Consider the following 18,658-nt stretch of genomic DNA (forward strand, 5'->3'; position numbering starts at 1 on the left):
AGCATCACTCACTAGGAACTGAAGACACAGATGCCAAAGGGGATAGTTTTGGAGCAAAATGCCTATGTTGGAAAGCAAGGAGAAAAGAAAATGGCTATTACAGCAAAGACTTCAGAAATTTTAGTCAGCAAGCAGGCAAACAGAACTTCCCTGAACATCTAACATGAAACATCTAGTACTGCATGCTCGTTACAGGTGAGATAATGCATGATATGAACATGAAACTCTTAATGATTTCAGAAGACTGAAATTCAGTGTCAGAAGCATCAGCTCTCAATTCTTTAAAGACCAGTGATGTGACAGCATAAAACTAAATTCTCAGGAAGTGCATACAGGCAATTAACCTCTGCCTAACAGCTACCATCTTTCACTCTCATATCTTGCAGCCTGCAAATAATTTTGACAAGCTGATCCTTACAAAGCTTCAAGTAGCAAAGGATCAGGCTGCTTTTTGAGCATTTTGCAACAAGGCGAATTTGTTATTTTCCACAATTTTCAGACATACACCCTAATTATTGTATTTTGAACTGCTCAGAGAATTGGACCTCCTACTTAGTTTCCAAACATTAAAAGCCTGAAGTTATTTGAAAACCAAGAGAAGACATGGGCCAGGCCTTTAAGGAGAACAACCAAGTTATTCAAGGACAACCACCTTCAGCTTGCCATTAAGAATCTTGCATATAAAAGCTGGTTGCTATAAAGCCATCACAGGATCAAATTTTCTCTTTATACATACTTGCTGATTAACTGCTGAAGAGGAACTGCATTTACCTTCTTCTAATGTACAGACCCTGCAGTGTCTAGAAACTACCCATAACTTAAATCTACATGCTAGAGGCTACCAGGGAGAGTTTGATTCTTTGATCCCAGGACAGCAGACAAACGTTAGAATTTACATTTCTCCTGGTATCTCATAATTGACTACTGCCTCCCTTCTGTGGGCCACTTGTCCCACGAACCTCCCATTCTGCCATTTCCCAGTAGTTCTGTACTGTGACCAGCAGGAATGCTCCTAAGCCCCTGCCACACAAATACACTGGAAGCCTGCAGTAACAGTCTAGAGCCCTAAACCAAAGCCAGGGAAGGCCCTAGGCAATGTCATTCTGACATACAGCAGTGATCTCGTGCCACAAAGTAACTGATAATGATTACTTTCACTTAACAAGCTATTTTGACACCACTACATTCTTTCTACTCTCCATGAATACATTCAGTAAGTTCTGACATTCCCTTTTCCGTGCCACCACAGAACTCATCGGGGCAGTACCACAATTATATCGAGGGAGCTTTTGAAGTTGTCTTGTTAGGTTTTGCTATCTAATATTTGTATGGAAACAAGTGGTAAAGCCAAAATTTCACTCTTGGATCTACACTATCACCTGGATTTCCCCTTGCACACCAAAGGAATTCAGCTGCTGGCTCCTAAACCTGGTAAGTGGAGCAACACTGCCCTGGGAGCCTGACATTAGCAGTCAGAGGTTTGGCACCCAGCATACACACCTTGAGTAGAGGCATGGCAGCTTGGCAGCGTGCAGTTTTTGTGTTCTTCAGGAAATGAGATTCATCCTGAAACAAAACAAGCATGAAGGCAAAGTCAGTTCAGATCCACAGTCCCAATGCAAGTGACAGAACAAACTCCTGGTATCCTCAGCTATCTAGTATTACAGGCCTTTCATTCAGAGGATATTTCAGGCATTGGGATAGTCACATCAAATTCTAAACAAAAAGACAGGATGCAGAGTAGCAGGCTTCTTGCATTCAAACCTGCAGCTGCAAGCAAATGGAACAAAAATCAAACCTTGCAGGCATGAATTATAAATGAACACCAAAAAAACGTGAGCAGAGGGGGCTGGAGAGGGAAGGAGAAAGAGGAACATTATTTCCATAACTGATGCTCATTTGCCCCTACAAATTTTTAAATGCAACAAACACAGGAGGCCTATACAGTGCCAGTTCTCTTAATAAGGGGTTAATGCAAATGATAAGGAAAAAAGAAATCTAATTAAGATCCAACTGTTCTGCTGATAGGGCTCACCAGGTGGGTAATAGTCTCCTACTTCAGACATCACCCTTAAATGTGCTTCATTTCTACTGCTATGGTAAGGCAGAACTTCGGACACAAAACATAATTGGCACCCTCCAAGGGTATATTCTCATGTTTTCACATGTGTAGAAACAAGCATGCAAAGACAATGCAACTGCTCAGCCTCTCAGGCACACCCTTCTCCCTCCTAAATAACAAATAAGCTACATTAATTTTCCCAGCCACCAAAAGCAGACTGGAAGAAAAGGCAGAAAAGCTCAGCACTCAGTAGGACTACTCTCACCTGGAAAAACCTACACAGGGTCCAAATTTGAACACAGAAAGACCATCTGCCAGTTCAGGGCTGGTTAAAAGCTCCAAGGCAGTAGCCTCAAGCCTACAAAATAATAACCTGCATTTCCACCTTGACAGTATGTTTTTTTAAGAGAATGTGTAGGAGAAAGAAATATAAAAATGAAAAACATCAGCTCCTCCATGAGTAGTTTGGTCTCCAAAGAACTCTCCATCTATTACCACATTCCCACGTGATGCTGAGAAACAAAAAGATAATTATGTCCCAATTGTCATGATCTTTGGACAGGTGTATATGTGTGCTGAACACTAGACTGAGAACATCAAACACTCATAGTAAGCTACATATACACTTTTGCTCTCTATTGATCGAAGCTGGATTTGAAACACTAGATGTTTTGAATTTTTAGTAACTGAAATCCAGAAAAATGCCATTTACTGTGGCTCTGTAAAAAGATAAAAACTGGAATTTGAAGTAATTTACAAAAGAAATTATACAAGTGATCAAAGAAGGCTTAATGCAGCTTGTCAGTGGAACACAAGCTAAGGGAGATTTTTTTGATGCTTTACCCACATACTTGATGTTGAAAGGTTATCTGGTTTACTGGAAAAAACACTAACACCATCCTGAAGTCCAAGACTTAAGAAGACAGAACTCCAAGACTATTTTATTGACACACCACATTACACACTTTTCTCTCCAGCAGAGGACATGACCAAGCACAATGAAATCAGAGAGGCACTGTAACCAGTAAAAGTGAAAACACAGCCTTAGGAATCAGAAGGGAATTAAACTCTACCAGTTATTTCAAAAGGTTTCAGAGAAACCTCATGCTTGTACTCATGAGGACAGCTGTGATCACAGCCACAATTACAAGATACTTTCAGTCTTAAATAAGGCCCACTTCACACTTCTTTGCTGTACAAAGGCTACCCCATTTGCAGCATACAATTAACTTGAAAATTTTCATGTACCACTTACAATGATAACTACTTGGAATGTGCTCTTAAGTAGCTTGTCCATCCTGCTGAGGAGATCAAAACTGATGATGTTGATCAAGCTTCCTGTTAGGTTGTCTTTGCCACTCACTATGACATTGGTGCTTCCTGGACTCAAGGATGGAAGCCATCTCTGAAATGCCTGGAGGAAGAGAAAAGAAATTCATTGCATTCTGGTGCTTATGTTCTTTGTCAAGATCCCAAAGCACTACACAGAACATCCTCATGAAGGCTTAGAACATGGAGCCACCCCACCCACCATTAGACATCACCTGGGAAGCAGCCTTCCCATGGCAACCTCCCTGGTAATGGGAACACCAAGAACAGAACTCGGGCTATAAAGCAACATCCACTTTACATAGCAAGGAGAGCTCAAACCCTATTCGTTCTTCTTACTGAAAAAAAATAAAAATAAAAGACAAACAAAAGAAAAACAAACAAACCAAGCCCCGTAAAACCACAATAAAACAAACAAAAAAATCTGATCTGTAATAGAAATGTGCATAACCTCCTGAGAAGGTTACCTGCTATGTTCAGAGCCAGAGAATACTGTGACCACAGCTTACAGGGAAATTTAGTTTTCCCACTCAACAGGAAACCTAAGGTTGTGAAACGCAGAGTTCTGAGCAGTAAACATCTATCATTATAGGAATGTTTACTCCACGGTGAGGGTGAAGTACAACTCACCCAGATCAACAAAACTTTTCCACTACCTCCTTTTCTTAAAAAGTCCACCAAAAAAACCCCAAAACAAAAAAAAAAAATACAAAATGAAAAGATCAAGCTGACAACACACCAGCTGCTCTATGACAGCAGCTGAAATACATGTGGTAATAGTCATTCAATCAACCTCTTGAAATGCTCCATACACCAGAGCAAGATATCCACCCCCAAACCCATCTGTTATCCAGACCACCCACCATTTCCCTTGTAATTTTGTCCCCAGTGACACCAAGCTCTCTGCAACATTTGAGTTCTGCTGATGCTACTCTGCAGAAAACTGGCTGGGCCCATCAGGATCTGGCCCCTACAAAAATGTAACCAAATGGTGATGAGAAATGGCAGCTCTGTCTCTAGGAGCTTTGCCTGTTGAAGTCCCCCAATCCTAATCATTCCTCTCCACTGTTCAGCAACCTCATGCAGCAGCAGGAGGAGTTAAATGTGAATTTCTCACATTTCTCAGTATGTGAGAAACTAACAATTAACTATCCTTCTCCACCTCCAGAAAGCACCATAACCAAAATGAGCCACCATGCAGGCAAGGTTAGATACCAATCAAAAAAGTATGTGCCAGACACCACGTCAAAATTTAAGACAAAGGTGGCAGCAAAAGGAAAGTATCTGGAAGCTCCTACTGTACTGCCCTCTCCTTTTATAAAGGGTACGTGACTAATTTACACCATAAAATTGATCCTGAATTTCTCACAGGACGCTGACCTTAGTCCACAAGAAGTGCTACAAAGCTGCCCTGTTAATTATTTAAGTTTCAATGCTGAACTCCAAATGCACATGGGTGCAACACTTTTGACCCAAGAGTACCTCGCCCCTTCCCACCAGCTTCCTGTGGCATCTTGACTATAAAGTCACTCAGTGGCCTGAGCACAGAAAGCCAAAATAAAACAGTGATAACTCTGAGGTGAAGAAAATTTCTGCCAGTTTGGTTTCAGAGACACCACAAAAGCTTCTACCATTTCAGTAAAACACATCTGTGCAAGAATGAACTGAGTAGATTACAGACTATAATAAATTTCACCTTCTGCCTGTGACACATTTTTCTTACATCTGCATCCATCACATACTCAAAAAACCAACCAGATCTCTAAAGCAAGTGTCCTGACAAACATCTCCCACAAGAGCCTCCTAGGCAGTTGGGAGTAGGGGAAGGAAGAAATCAAGCACTCAAATTAAAAAAAAAAAAAAAAAAAAAAAAAAAACAACCAAACAAAAATGCCTTATATTTCTTAAATTTCTTGAAGCAGAATGTAGAAGTGTATTTGCAGTTGCCCAATACTTCAGGAAACCAAACTGCTCCTGGTGGATATCCCACAGAAGCAATGGATTCAGGTTAGGTGTTGTCCCAGAGGTCTACAGACCCTGAGATTTCAAGTATGATGAGCATCACTCCCTTTTTCAGTAAACAACTTTATCTTCTTTTCATCCTGCTTTTTGTTGCATTACTGGATATTTAAAACACACACCAAGATGCTCTAACAACCTGAGTACAGCAAAAAACCAGCAAATCCCAATCAATGCTTTTCTCATCAACGCAATATTCCAGGAAAAGCTAAACTCCCACCTCCTCTTTCTCTGGAAAGAATTTACTGACCTAAAACCTCTGGCTCACTTTTTTCTGCCACAGTGAACATTTCACTAGCCTATGGCAACACAACAGCCTCAGTGTACAAACTATGGCAGTGATTTATTTCAAGATGCATTTCTCAACCATACAAGCTTTCTTGGGCTTTGATTAACACTAATAAAGGACCCAAGAGGAGTCAGCAGCATACACTAGACAGGCCAAAAAATGTATTATGACAGACACTTAATGATGATGATAATGGGGCCTTTTGAACAGAGTGGAGAATCCCAGCACCTGGGCCTCTGTTCCAACCAAGGAACTGGCAAATACTGCTATGATGGGCTCAAATACAAGACAATTGCCTGAATGTAACTATTATCTTTGACAGTGATGAGTAAAATGTCCCCTTGGAGCCAAGCGACTTGCAGGAACAAACTTAACAGAGGGTCAGAGGAGATACTTTCTCTAGTTCTCCCTCTTCCCAACAGACCAGCTGGACTACAAAATCAGCCAATAAAAAAAACCCCAAAATATATACCATACAGTCAACACCAAACAATTTCCCACCATCAAGTTTCTACATCAGCAAAATCTTCTGTTTCTTTGACTTAATACATTTAGAAGTTTAATTTTTGCAAAGCACAATACAGTCTAACCATCACACAGGCTCTTTACTGACCACGTGCACATGCCCAAGCTCACAGTACCTCTGCCCATGTAAACCTCACAGAAGAAGGAGTGACCACCAGCAAGGGCCATTCCTGCTGGTAATAGGCAGCAATGCAGATGGCCTGGATGGTCTTGCCCAGGCCCATGTCATCTGCAAGGAGCAAACGTCCGTTTCTGGAAATTGCAAAACTGGGGAAAATAGAGAGGGAAAGCAGAGTCAGGAAATGGCAACCAAGGTGAGCACAAGTCATGACCAAGCCTCTAATGTGGATCACCTGGAAGTGATCTGGGTTCTTCAGTCTCCCTTAGTCTTCGTACAAGTGAGCAGCTCTCACTAATCTCTCAAAGCTTGGAAGCTCCTGAACAGAGTGGTTCAGCCCAGTCCTTAGAGACTTTGATTTCTTATGAGAAGTAGTTTCAAGACCTTACAGTTATTTAAAGCACATTCTTTCCATGATATTACTCACACTGTGTTCCAGAGTTCATTCTGGCTGAGCTAAGAAATTATTACTAAAAACAATAGCAATTTAAGACCATTAAGTACAGACTGTCCTGGACTTCATATTAAAATCAACAACTAATGATCATATATGATGGGGACAGGGACATTTAAATTTTTATCTGTACATATAATTACTAATTTTAAATCTTTTGGGGCCTGGGTCCCATTTCCTGGTCTGTTCCCATACGTATTTAATATTCAAAAAACAACAACAACAGAAGATGTGTTCTTGGAAAAAAAAACAATTGCCTTACAAAATAAAAAATCATATGACAGTTATGTACATACTGAATCACAAGAGGCAGATCAGAGATGTATCATTTGAACAATTTTTTAGACTAGAAAAATACTACTTTCCACCTGACTCATGATGAATTCTATCTAGAAATAAAACAGATGTGTCACTCAAAAAAATCCACCCAAAAAAAATTTTAAAAAAAATCCCAAACAAACCATACTATACCAAACAATCAAAAGCCCAGAGTGCCAGAGTATAACAGCCCCAGACTCTAGAGAAATGCAGAACCCTCCATGGAGGAGAAGGCAACCTGGGCACCAATATAAACGACACAATTCTAGACAATGACTAGCTCTTAACAGCATGCAAAAATTACATACTTCACACCTTCCCGCTGAAAGGGCATGAGGCTCGTCACAATTTTGGAGTCCACTACTGAAAGGTCAGCATCAGGAATGTCTGTTTGTGATGGAGACCTCTGTAGATGAGCTGCAAAGGTCCTAATTACTGCTTCGGGCAGTGGCTCCACTTCTACGGACACGAGGCTCAGTAACACTTCCACTGCAAAGAACAGAGCAGTTTATTATCTGAAGGGACAACATACACACAGCTTCCATTATGGATGTCAGGACACAACCCTTAACCTCATCAACAATATTATTTCCTATCTTGAAACAGCTCACAGAAATCATGGCATCATGCACAGGTGTTAACCTGGCCTCTTCCCTAAAGCCTATTTCAGAACCACACAATGAATCACATCTCTTCTCCTCGTACTTAGACTTGGTTATAAAAAAACTGAAATTCTGATGCCATCATTCAGAGGTGATTGCTACTAATCCAACTGGAGCTGGATTATTCATGCTGAGGGCAGTTTAGGGCACACTCTACTTAGAGATGAAAGTACAGATTTGAACAAAAGAACTACTGAAGCCTAGAAGGCAGGGGCATCTTTATCTTGACCTCGGGATTCTTAACTCTTGAGGTTTCCACCGTGCCGAAATCATCAGGAATGACCCAAGACAATTACTGAAAGAATATAATTCATCTTCAATTTTGAAAACTCTCTTCTCCTCCTGTTCCCCAAATTCACACAGCTGGGGTCTGCCTCTACTTTACCACCCTTGTTTACCACATTTGGGTAAGAAAACAGGAAGGACCTCAAGACTCAGAGGAACAGTTCTTGTACCACCAGCAGCAGCACTCAGCCAGCCATCCTTCAGGACCAACAGCACCTCCCTGCTCAGCTGGTGGCCACTGCTGTTCTCCTGGACAGAAGCAGCTTACAGGCCAGCTTACAGGCAGTCACTTCAGTTCCTCAATACTACTGTTCTTTCACCCACAAAGCCTCACAGCTTTACCTTCCCAATTGGACTAAAGGGATCCCCAGCATCCATTATGCCAAGACCTCAAAGCCATCATCTTTTCAATCCATGCATCGTAGCAATCACAACATCTAGCCAATTCTCCTCCTGGACAACCTTATCTTAGTCCCCTCCAGCAGCCTCTCCGTCCCATCCCTCCAAAAATAAAAGTGTTTCTTTTTAATCCAAGAGTTAATTTCTATGAAAATAAACACCGGTTTAAAACACGCAGTGAAATGTATTTAATAATTTTTGCCCAGTGACTATGAAATGAAAGACATCTCTACACTAGGAACACAAATGCAGGTGCACAGATTTTCATTGCAAGAAGCAACTTCCTTTTTTTATTTAGGAGTCGGTTCGTATATGAAGCCCAGAAGACATTAAAACCTGCTTGGAAAAACAGCTAAAATAAGAACTCACTATACCAGCAGTAAATGCACCAGAATTCAGTTAGATATTTTTGTTTCAGTTATCTCTAAGAGGAAAACAGCAGGATGGACCCCTGCCATATAAAGGCGGAAAGCAATTCCAACAAATATACATATGAAAAGATTTCCACTTGTGGTTGGGCAATGACCAAACTTTATTAACTCTCCAGTTTAATTTATACTTCTTCAACAGCAGGGACTCTCTCCACCCAAAGAACAGCACAAGCTTGTTATTACACTCACAGACCGAGCTATGTGTTCGCATAATTGCTACAATTTGCTCACTGATAATTCTCTTGCTATTGTTCTGTACATGAGCTGGGAGAGTGATTAAGATATATCTGCCACCAGCATGATTCATCTAACAGACAGTTTTTAGTGAAGTGACCTTTATATAAAGATGACTGAGCAACTAGGCAAAGAGACATTAACCTCTACAAACAGTTCCCAGCTAACAGATCTCTCTGCTGGAAATGGCAACCAGCCTTTCTAAATTATCTTCTTTTTATTTTGATGTAGGCAAATGAACAGGCAACAAAGCAAATGCTGTTCTTCTAAAAGGCATGTGCTAGAATCCTCAAATGCCCTCACAAATTACGCTCTGCAAGATTCATGGATTTTTTTTTCCTTTCCTCAAATCTGTGGTATTCTGAATACCTCATGTAATGTGTACAACTGCCAGCCAGCATGACTGAGCCTATGACAGACTGGGAGGTGATGTATCTGCTCAGACTGCCTGGCACGTGCTACAGGATCAGGCCCTTTGCATGTATAAAAGGTTTTTGACCAAATTGTGAGCGATCATCAGCTCTCACCAAAATCAGGGCCTGTCAGCATTCCAACTCTGCAGTTTCACAGCAGTCTCCTCCATGACACACTCACTTGTTTTCAAGACCTGGCATTCCTACACGGCCCCACCACATGGCTTTCCACCCTACAACCATTACTAATGTTATTAAGACATGCATCATAGAAGCATGCACTTACTCAATTATTAAACACTCTGGTATCCCATGGAAGTAGGAGCCCATGCTGGAGAAAAACTACCCTGAGAAGCAGCATTTCAGCTCTGAAACACTCACACTACCTAAGGATGTGCGTAGAGCACCTGTCTTCTTATCCTTCTGAAACTTACTCCAACCAAATTCCACAGCCACAAACCCTCACATGAGCACCAAGGCAAACACAGCATGCCGACTGGGATGATAAATAATAGTTGTAATACTTAGGACCTGTGTAATGCTATTCATCTCAAAGCACTCTAAACTTAATAAACATAAAAACCTAAGCAGCAGATGTGCTACAAGCATGCTGCAGAGACTGGATTATTCTGCAAAGTTGCATCTATTTTAAAAAAAAAACCAACAAAACACCAAAACACAGTTCTACATTTCAGTTCAGCAAGTCACAGTTTCAGTAGCATTACACAGGTGCATAAAGGCAAAAAGCAACAGACAGAAACTGATGCACAGGAAGTTCCACCTGAACATGGGGAAGAACTTCTTTACTGTGCAGTGACTGAGCACTGGAACGGGTTGCCTCCCTGGAGATATTCTAGAACCGTCTGGGTGCACTCCTCTGCCTTGTGCTCTGGATAATCTTGCTCGAGCAGGGAGGTTGGACCAGATGATCCACTGTGCTCCCTTTCAACCTTGCCCATTCTGTGATTCTGAGTCTGCTGACCAACTTCTACCAAGAAATGAAAGCTGTACCAACACTATGTGCTTAGATTCCACCTGCCAGGGAAAACATCATGCTCTCTTAAAAAGATTTTTCTTGTTAATCCTTCTTTTAAGCCCCCAAACAGCACCAAAAGATTTCAGCAGAGTAAGAAATTCAGCTTCAAAAATGCCTCTGCTTCAAGAAGATCTATATACTTCCGTAACAGAAACCAGCTCTTCTTGTTTGCCTCAGAATCAACTCATCTGTGGAAGCAACCCCAATTCTAACCTGCCACATACACCACTTAAAAACGTAATAGTTCTGTCTGCCTGCAAAGCCATTACTACCAGCAGTAACATATGAGGCTGAACAAAAGCAGCTAGACAGAACCCAACTGTAGCTGTGGGTGATCTGGTTGTTACAGAGGTCACCATCTGACTTGAAAACCTAGTGCTCTGACCTGAAAAGCAAAACTTGCTGAAATGTGTGAAATGAACTAGCACAATGTCATGCACACTGCTTAAGGAATTAGAAGCAAAACTACCTGATATATATATATATTTTTTTTTTCTAAGCTTGCTGTGACAGTTTATGAATTTATATTCACACATAAGGGGGCAAAGTGGGCTGGCACTGAAGGGAACACAGCTAAAACAAATTTCTGTAAGGACAGGTAGGCTTGGCAGCCACCATGTCCACCTCTTCAGATTTGCTAAGTGGGAAGATAGGAATCCATTCTCCTGCAACTCCACAGTTCAAGTAACAATGCTTTAGATTATATGCAATAAAAATAGCTTTGTGATAGTAAATACACCCATGCTCTAAGAAATGGTACAGAAATTCAGCACAGAATCTGTCAAAATCTAAAGTTGCCCTCCCAATGGGCCCCTAAAGCACTGTCATGAGTAACACATTAATAAAGTTTTGAGTCTTGGCAAACAGTGTAAATGTTTGACAAAACAGGAAAACACTGGCCTGATGGTTTGTTAGCAGCTTGTCTTTCCAGAGTGAAAATAAAGAAGAAATGAACTTAGAATTCATTTCCCCCCCCCACACACACAATCTCCCTCACTGGAGAAACACAGCTACTCACTTAGTTTGGGGTAATCCTCCAGCAGGAAATTCCACTTTCTGGTATTCATATCTGCAATAGTTACAACAAACACTGTCAAAAGTCTCTTCTAAAAAAAGACTGAATTCTCTGTCCTATTCTCTGCATAAACATGTCTATCCACCTATATCCTCTGCATTTGAGAACCATTTTAAAAGAACTGTTACCTTGATTAAAATCAATTCTCCTCTGTTTGCTGTCACATTAAGCAGTTTGGAGATTTGAAAGTATGACCACACATCTAGAAATGGTGGTATCACCAGAGCAAGCCAAGATCAGCCCTTCTAATGAACCCACCTGCTCAAGGATTTTGGCAACCACTTTCTCTTCACTGCAAGAAAGGATGAAGAAAGTGTTGCAAAGGTTTCTGTTTGTGAACCAACAAACTCTTTACTTCAGTCAGTAAAACAATCACTTTCAGTTGTGCCTCTGTACCCCAGAGTCAAAACTCAGGAGAGTACAGGAGGAAATTCACCAATTCATCAATATCCAAAATGTAACAGCAATGCCAGACCTATCTGGCAGGTTTATCCTTGGGTAGCACCTGTGTACAACATCCAGGGAAAGAAGACTGAATTCAATCAGGTGAAGACACAGTGAGCCAGGTGGGGCCCTGCCCAAAGAACTAGAGCTCCAGAATTTCTTCCTTATGCTGTCACTGACCTTCTGTGACACCGTGCATGTCATCTCACCACTCTGGGTCTCATTTCCCAAATTACAAGTGGAAAAGAAATTATATTTACCATTGAAACCTGAATGCCAACATAAAAAGTGCTCTACAATTACACTTGCCTTGAAAAAATTGGTAAAACTCCTGGTAAATTAAATCTGCCCAGACAGTTGCAGCCACTATACACCACAGTAAAGCAGAAGTAAGAGAATGTCCAGCTGCATTTGATAATAAAGACAAGAACTTTGCATGGTCTCCATACTGCTGGCAAATTATCAGCACATCCCACCTCAATAGTAAGTGTGTTCGTGCTGAGATCTGAAATATCACCTTGGCTAACAGGCCCAGAAGAGGGCATGTTCTGCCATGGGATAAAGTGCTGGACATAGATACAACACTAAACTAGAACTACAAGGTCTTTTAAAATCTTCACCAAAGCACATTCTCTTCTGCTCTTTCAGAGGGATGTACTCTCACAGCCTCTCTTCTCTGAAGCAAGAGCAGTCCCAACAAGGTCATTATTAGAAAACAGACACAGCAGGAGACTCACCATAATTTCTGGAATCCATCTGTTTGAACACTCCAATCACTTCTGCAGAATACCCAATATCGACCTCAAATCGCGAGCGAGAGATAAGAACACACTTCCCTTTGACAAGGGCTGAGGGTTTCTTCCAGTTCTTACACATCTTCAAGAGGGATTTCACATCAACCCCACTGCCAACAGAATGAGAGCCTGATGCCAAGCCAACTGCATTTTCTCCTTCCAGTGGTGCCAGAATTACTGATGAAAGTTGATTTGCTGCTTTCACTACAGAGAAAAGCATAGAGATATGGAAAAGAATTAATAACAAAGAACACACACAAGTTTAAAAGGAATGATGATTCCCTGCTTTCATTCACAGGGACAAAGAATAAAGAGAGCAATGGCCTGAAGGAGCAGGTTGGTGGGATTTTCCACAGAGAATACAGCAGGGGCAAAGGGAACACGTGACAGTAAGTGAACAAGGACCAGACCAGCACTGTGATTGCACTAAGCTCCCTCTCTGTCAGCAATCCTAAAATGTGGCTCCCTAGGCCAGGGCAAGCAATCTGCAGAAGTACATTTAGCAGTAAATTGCACACAGCCATACAGTGCTTTCACTCAGAAAATCACAGGGATGGGGCATGGTGATCAATAGCATGTGTCTGAAAAGAATGGGAAGGTGCTTCTGTACACAGCAAAGGAGAAAGATTTAAAAATATCTGCCTCCTGCCTCGTGTCAATGTCTGATAGATGACCATCTAGGAGGAATGCTGTGTACTCACAATGCTGTAGGAAGGAATCTAGTCCAAATTCCTAAATCTCTTTTGTTACAATTTAAGTTCATTACCCTTTATTCCATGTCTTACAGTTAGACTTGCGCTTCCGCCCAGCCATCTGCACTCCTGTCTTACCCATCACCAGCAATCACCTCAGTCACAATGCCAGGGCATGGAGAGAGGAGGGACACAGCATTTTACAGATGTCAGCCTGAGAACACAGCTATCCACAGCAATAAACATGCCACTTATCCCTGTGTTTCTCTGCCAGTCTATACCCATGTGTTGTCTTTACTACTACAACTGAACTCTGATGGTTAAGGAATGGGAATACTATTTCTTGTATTTTTTACAGCACCAAAGTAGTGAAGTTTGCCCCCAAGCCTCCACCTCACAGATACTACAGTAACACAAAGATTCATGAACATCTCCAGAGTCCATTAGACTCAAAAGCAGGGGACCATTAAGCACACTCTTTCTCCAAGTACTTGTGGAGAGGCAACTTCCCCTCTCTGGGAGCTGTTTAGAATAAATCCAGGTGAATCTAGTCCTTTGAGCATGAGCTGCACATCGTGATCCACTCTGCTTCTTTTTAAGTAGTCCAGAAAACTGATACGCAACAAAAACGTACAAGCTTTAAGTTCAGTGGTCAAGATGTGAAAATGGAGAAAGAAATTCAGACAATTTCTTCCTAATCAATTAATAAATAAACCATCTGGATTTCATCCAACCTTATTTTAAAATAAGTGACTTCCTGAATAAATCCAACCATTTGAGATTTCTACTCCAAATAAAAGTTTAAGAGCACCCACTGAAAATAATTTTTACATTAGAGGAATAGGAAACCACCAGTTTAGACGTTCTCCTCCCAAGGAACCAAGCAAAAGATTTTAGATGTTACTGGTTTAGCATTGTGTAGTTAGATTTCACCTCTACGACTAATACTGAAAGAAATTAGGGGGAAAAAAAGCATATTTTACTCCTTCATTTCAACATTTATTTCTAAGCTTGACTGCATGTTTAATTAATAGTACAAAGAAAAAAATGGTGATACAGGACCACATTATTCAGAAGAACTAAATTACAAGTGGGAACTTTTAAAATAATTGTTTTATACTTTCACTTTTATACGTTCAAGGCCCTTTTAAGTCAGTTCCCTTTTCTTAGGCTATTTTGCCCCAATTTCACTGGCTAATGTTGGTCACATATTGTCTTCACTTGTAAACAGGAACTTTCCACAGAGTACTCATATATTTGATAGCTTTAAAGAAAAATGCCTGATTTCCAAAAACCATTCTCTTCATTTGCAAGCTCCTTGGTACAGAAACTCTGCTCTCATCTGTACTTGATACACTTCAAGCAAGCCAACAGCATTTAAATTATAAATGTGTGGCAACCCACATGGGAAGCTAAAATACCAGCACTCAAGTGTGGTTTTTTAAAGTGCTCAACACAAGCCTAATTCTGTTCCCACTCAAATCAATAGTGATTTATCACTCACTTCAATACAGTGTGCTTTTGAAAAGCTTACCTGAAGTGTTTGCCGCTATAATTTCTCAATCTTTCCAAAACAAAATGACAGGAGAGGAAAAAAGAAAAAAGATAAACCCACCCTTGTTATACCAAAAAAAAGGCAAATCAATTTTCAGTCTCACTCAAAACCCTGGAGAATTACCCTTCATCCTTTTCTGACAGACAAAATTAACAATAAAAGTGTTTAAGTAAGAGCTACTTAAAAATAAAATATATGAATGGACCCAGAAATTAAGCATTAGCCACAGCAACACACTTAGTTTTCAAAACAAATTCAAAACAAGTACCAGAACAGCAGATAATTTTCCTATGATCTTGTTGGTTGCTGAAAAATTCAATGGCAGAGAAAGTGTAACCTGTGTTTCGTATTTAGATTACATAAAAAATTAAATTATTCCTAATCAACTAAAAGTATCAGAGAAATGTTATGAGCTAGATGCCTAAAAGATGGGCATTATCTTTGAGTAGCATTGCTTTTATTACTCAAGACACTATCAAAACTAAACAATAACTATGGAAAGCAGGGGAAGGAGGAGGTGTCAAGATTCCACTGTTTTTTTGTCATTCAACATTTACTTACAGAGACTGCTGTAATCTTCCATGCTGAAATTCCATTTTTTCATAGCAGGATCTAAAGTAGGGCAAGAGTAATAGGGCAGAATATGAATCATTTGGGGCAGGAAAAAAGTGCTGGTGTGAAATGTTCATGAGAGGTAAAAGTATTCAGTCTACTCGTGCAAACTTTTTGCCACACATCTGAAAAACAGTTATGACCAAGTTTACAGCTACATGACACCAAAAAAAAAGCCGTGGGGAATATCAGTACTAAGACAAGAAGAATGCAACAGCCATTCACAGGGACCAGCAACACATGAGGGAAAGCAAAAATAAAATACAACAAATAAAGGTAGGGGTAAAAGATCAGAAGCAAGACAAAAGGGGGAGATTCCACTGTTCTCTGTAACCCAGTAAACAGAATCAGCTCATAACTCTGAACGATAGCTGAAGTAACCCATTTTCACATCCCAATTTATGAATAACTTTGCTTCCTTCATTTCCAAAAGACTCTGACCAGCTGCTGCCACTAAACTTCTCAGAGCACTGTTCATAAAGCAAGGCTTCTGACTTCTCTTCTAAATCCAAGCTCAAGCTATTTATGTCCAGAATTTCTATCCAATTTAATCTGTATTTACTTCTTTAATCCTCCATTAATACCATCTATTCCACCCCAGCAATAGGAACACTGGTAAGAGCAAGTAGAGACTACAATAGCAGCAGATGCCAGAACTTGAATCCAATGTAAAAGAGCGATAACAGCAAACAAACAATTCTTACCATAGGCTTTGCTTGGTACCTTCTTAAACACAGCAATAAGTTCAGCATTATACCCTATTTCGACCTGGAATCGGTCTTCCCCGTATTTCACACATTTTCCTTTTGTAACATTATTTGCTTTCTTGTGAGAGGCAGCTTCAAAGGAAGAGCCCAAACCAGCAGAGCTGGTCAGCTTCTGCATCCTACCCACGGCCTGAGAGACAAAACCTCCCCCTGCACTTTCTGTCAGTCTGTTTGTGTTTACCAGCATTTCTGAATCACTCAGGGCAGTGCTGCTTGGTGGTGAAACATATTTAATGGCAGATTTGTTCTGAGTTTGTAAATCTTTACTACCATCAGGGTGCCTGTTATCAATTAATCTTGGATGAGGTGGTCCTGTGGGGTTTTTGAAAGCTGGGTAGCATTTGGGCTGCTGGAATGTTCCAAGATTAATTGAAGTGTGTTGTCCATGTTCCTGACTACCAGCTTCCAAGTAATGTTTATGGGAATAATTCAGAGAATTTGAGATCGTTGCAGGGAACTGCTTAAGGCCACTTGCTTGTTCTGAGTCCTCTGAACAACTCTTTTGCTGCTCTCTGTGTGAGCCAGCCATCTGTTGGTTTGCTGTGTAATGGTTACAGCCTTTCTGGAGACAGCTCTTCTGCTCCACAGGAGTGTTTGTATTCTGTCGGTGCTGGCTGGTGACCCTGACATGATTATTTTCTTCCCTCGAGTTTCCCGGATTGCCCAGGCTCTGTTCTTTCTGCGGAGGTGCAGCGATGCCCACGTGCCCAGCTCTCTGGGCTGCCAGCCTCTCTGCTCTCCTAGCCAAAGCTAGCCGGCGATTCTCTTCAATCCTTCTCTTTTGCTCCTCTGTAAGGCCTGATGACATCTTCAACAATTTCAACAATAAAACTGTACCAAAACTACATTGGGAATTAATCACAGAGGCACCTGGTCCTTTACAGGAAGGAAGGCCAGTCTACAAAAAAAAAAAAAAAATTGTATCGATAACTTAGCATTTTAAGTGATTGAGTATTACTGTAAGTGATCCTACACAAATCTAGTTGTACAGCAAAGCTGTCACACCAATGCTGAGCCATTATCAGCAAGTAGATGGTGACAGACGTTGATGAGGCCTCGCATGCCAGTCCTGCATAGATAAAACATATGGAAAAAGGAGAAAACTATTCCACTGCAGTTCTGAATACTCTTCTCCGCAAATCCCAGCAGACCTAATAAAACAGCAAAGCATGGGGACACCCTGCACTGCAGAGCCAGCCCTGCAAAGGCACAGCAATACATCTCTGCACAGTCTTTGGTGGAAGTGTATCCTACCTACTTCGGGTACCTATTAGCAAAGATGGGACGATGCCCATCTTCCCTCTTCACCTTCGGCTCCTGGGTATCTCACAGAGCGTGGCAGATACATGCTGAACCGCACAGGGCACAGCCAGCTCCTCCTGAGAAAGCTCCACTCGCAGGTCACACATCTTCAGGGAGAAGCGAGGACCTGGCTCCCATCACATCTCCCAGGAGCCCGCCTCGCTCCATCCGCTCGCTGCCCCATGTCCTGGGGGCTGCCCGCCCCTCCGTTCCTCACCTCCCTGCGAGCGGTGAGCCTCACCCCCTGCCCCCTCCTCTCCCATGTGCCGGACAGACTCCTGTCCCAAACTTCACGGAGGTCCCGGCCCACCCTTGTCCCTCGGGCCCCCCTACCCCCTCCGCCAGTGACCACCTGCCACCCCGGGGTCCCAGAGATCAGACCCTGTTCCTCGCCCGCCCCGGGGGCTCCGCCGCCCGCTCACCGCCGGCAGGCACGGTCCGGAACGCCGTCGAGGAACTACAGCTCCCAGCACGCCCTGCGCCACCGCCTGGAGGCACGGAGCGGCCGGGAGTGCGTAGCACGCCGGGAGATAAGAGCGGGGCGCGCGGGGCGCTGGGAAGTGTAGTCTTCCGGTCGCAGCGCCATCTCGGGGGCGCTGGGGCCGCGGCGTCCTGTGGAGGGAGCCGCGATACGGGGGAGCCCCCGCCACCCGCTCAGGCCCCGTACGCGGTGCCGGGACTCTGCTGTCGGCTCCGGGCTGAAGCCTGGCCCTAGCCAGCACCCAGCGCTGTACGGCCGGGGCGGACACCCTCGCTGGCTGCGCCTGGTGTGTGGGTCTGGCACGCCAATGTGTGTGGTTCCTCAATGGTGACTGAGCGGGGAGTAAACAGTGGAGCTGATGT

General features: G+C 42.2%; 1 protein-coding gene across 3 annotated transcripts in view; it reads right to left on the reverse strand.

The window, feature by feature from the left end:
- The window catches only part of SMARCAL1 (SNF2 related chromatin remodeling annealing helicase 1), a 37,706-nt gene extending 19,400 nt beyond the window's left edge, over positions 1 to 18,306 (reverse strand). Inside the window, exons 1-9 of one of the 3 annotated variants that reach the window (XM_069020956.1) lie at positions 18,238 to 18,306; positions 16,451 to 17,411; positions 15,696 to 15,746; positions 12,831 to 13,091; positions 11,593 to 11,643; positions 7,423 to 7,603; positions 6,341 to 6,491; positions 3,318 to 3,476; positions 1,501 to 1,566 (exon numbers count right to left, since the gene is read on the reverse strand). In XM_069020956.1, coding sequence (XP_068877057.1) covers positions 1,501 to 1,566; positions 3,318 to 3,476; positions 6,341 to 6,491; positions 7,423 to 7,603; positions 11,593 to 11,643; positions 12,831 to 13,091; positions 15,696 to 15,746; positions 16,451 to 17,321 — 1,791 coding nt within the window. In that variant the 5' untranslated portion in view covers positions 17,322 to 17,411; positions 18,238 to 18,306. Of the gene's footprint in view, positions 1 to 1,500; positions 1,567 to 3,317; positions 3,477 to 6,340; positions 6,492 to 7,422; positions 7,604 to 11,592; positions 11,644 to 12,830; positions 13,092 to 15,695; positions 15,747 to 16,450; positions 17,412 to 18,167 lie in introns of all 3 variants that reach the window. The other 2 variants (XM_069020955.1, XM_069020957.1) reach the window with 2 other exon arrangements.
- Positions 18,307 to 18,658: the final 352 nt, after the last annotated feature.

Source organism: Aphelocoma coerulescens, chromosome 7 (assembly GCF_041296385.1).
Source record: "Aphelocoma coerulescens isolate FSJ_1873_10779 chromosome 7, UR_Acoe_1.0, whole genome shotgun sequence".
Classification (NCBI taxonomy): Eukaryota; Metazoa; Chordata; class Aves; order Passeriformes; family Corvidae; genus Aphelocoma; species Aphelocoma coerulescens.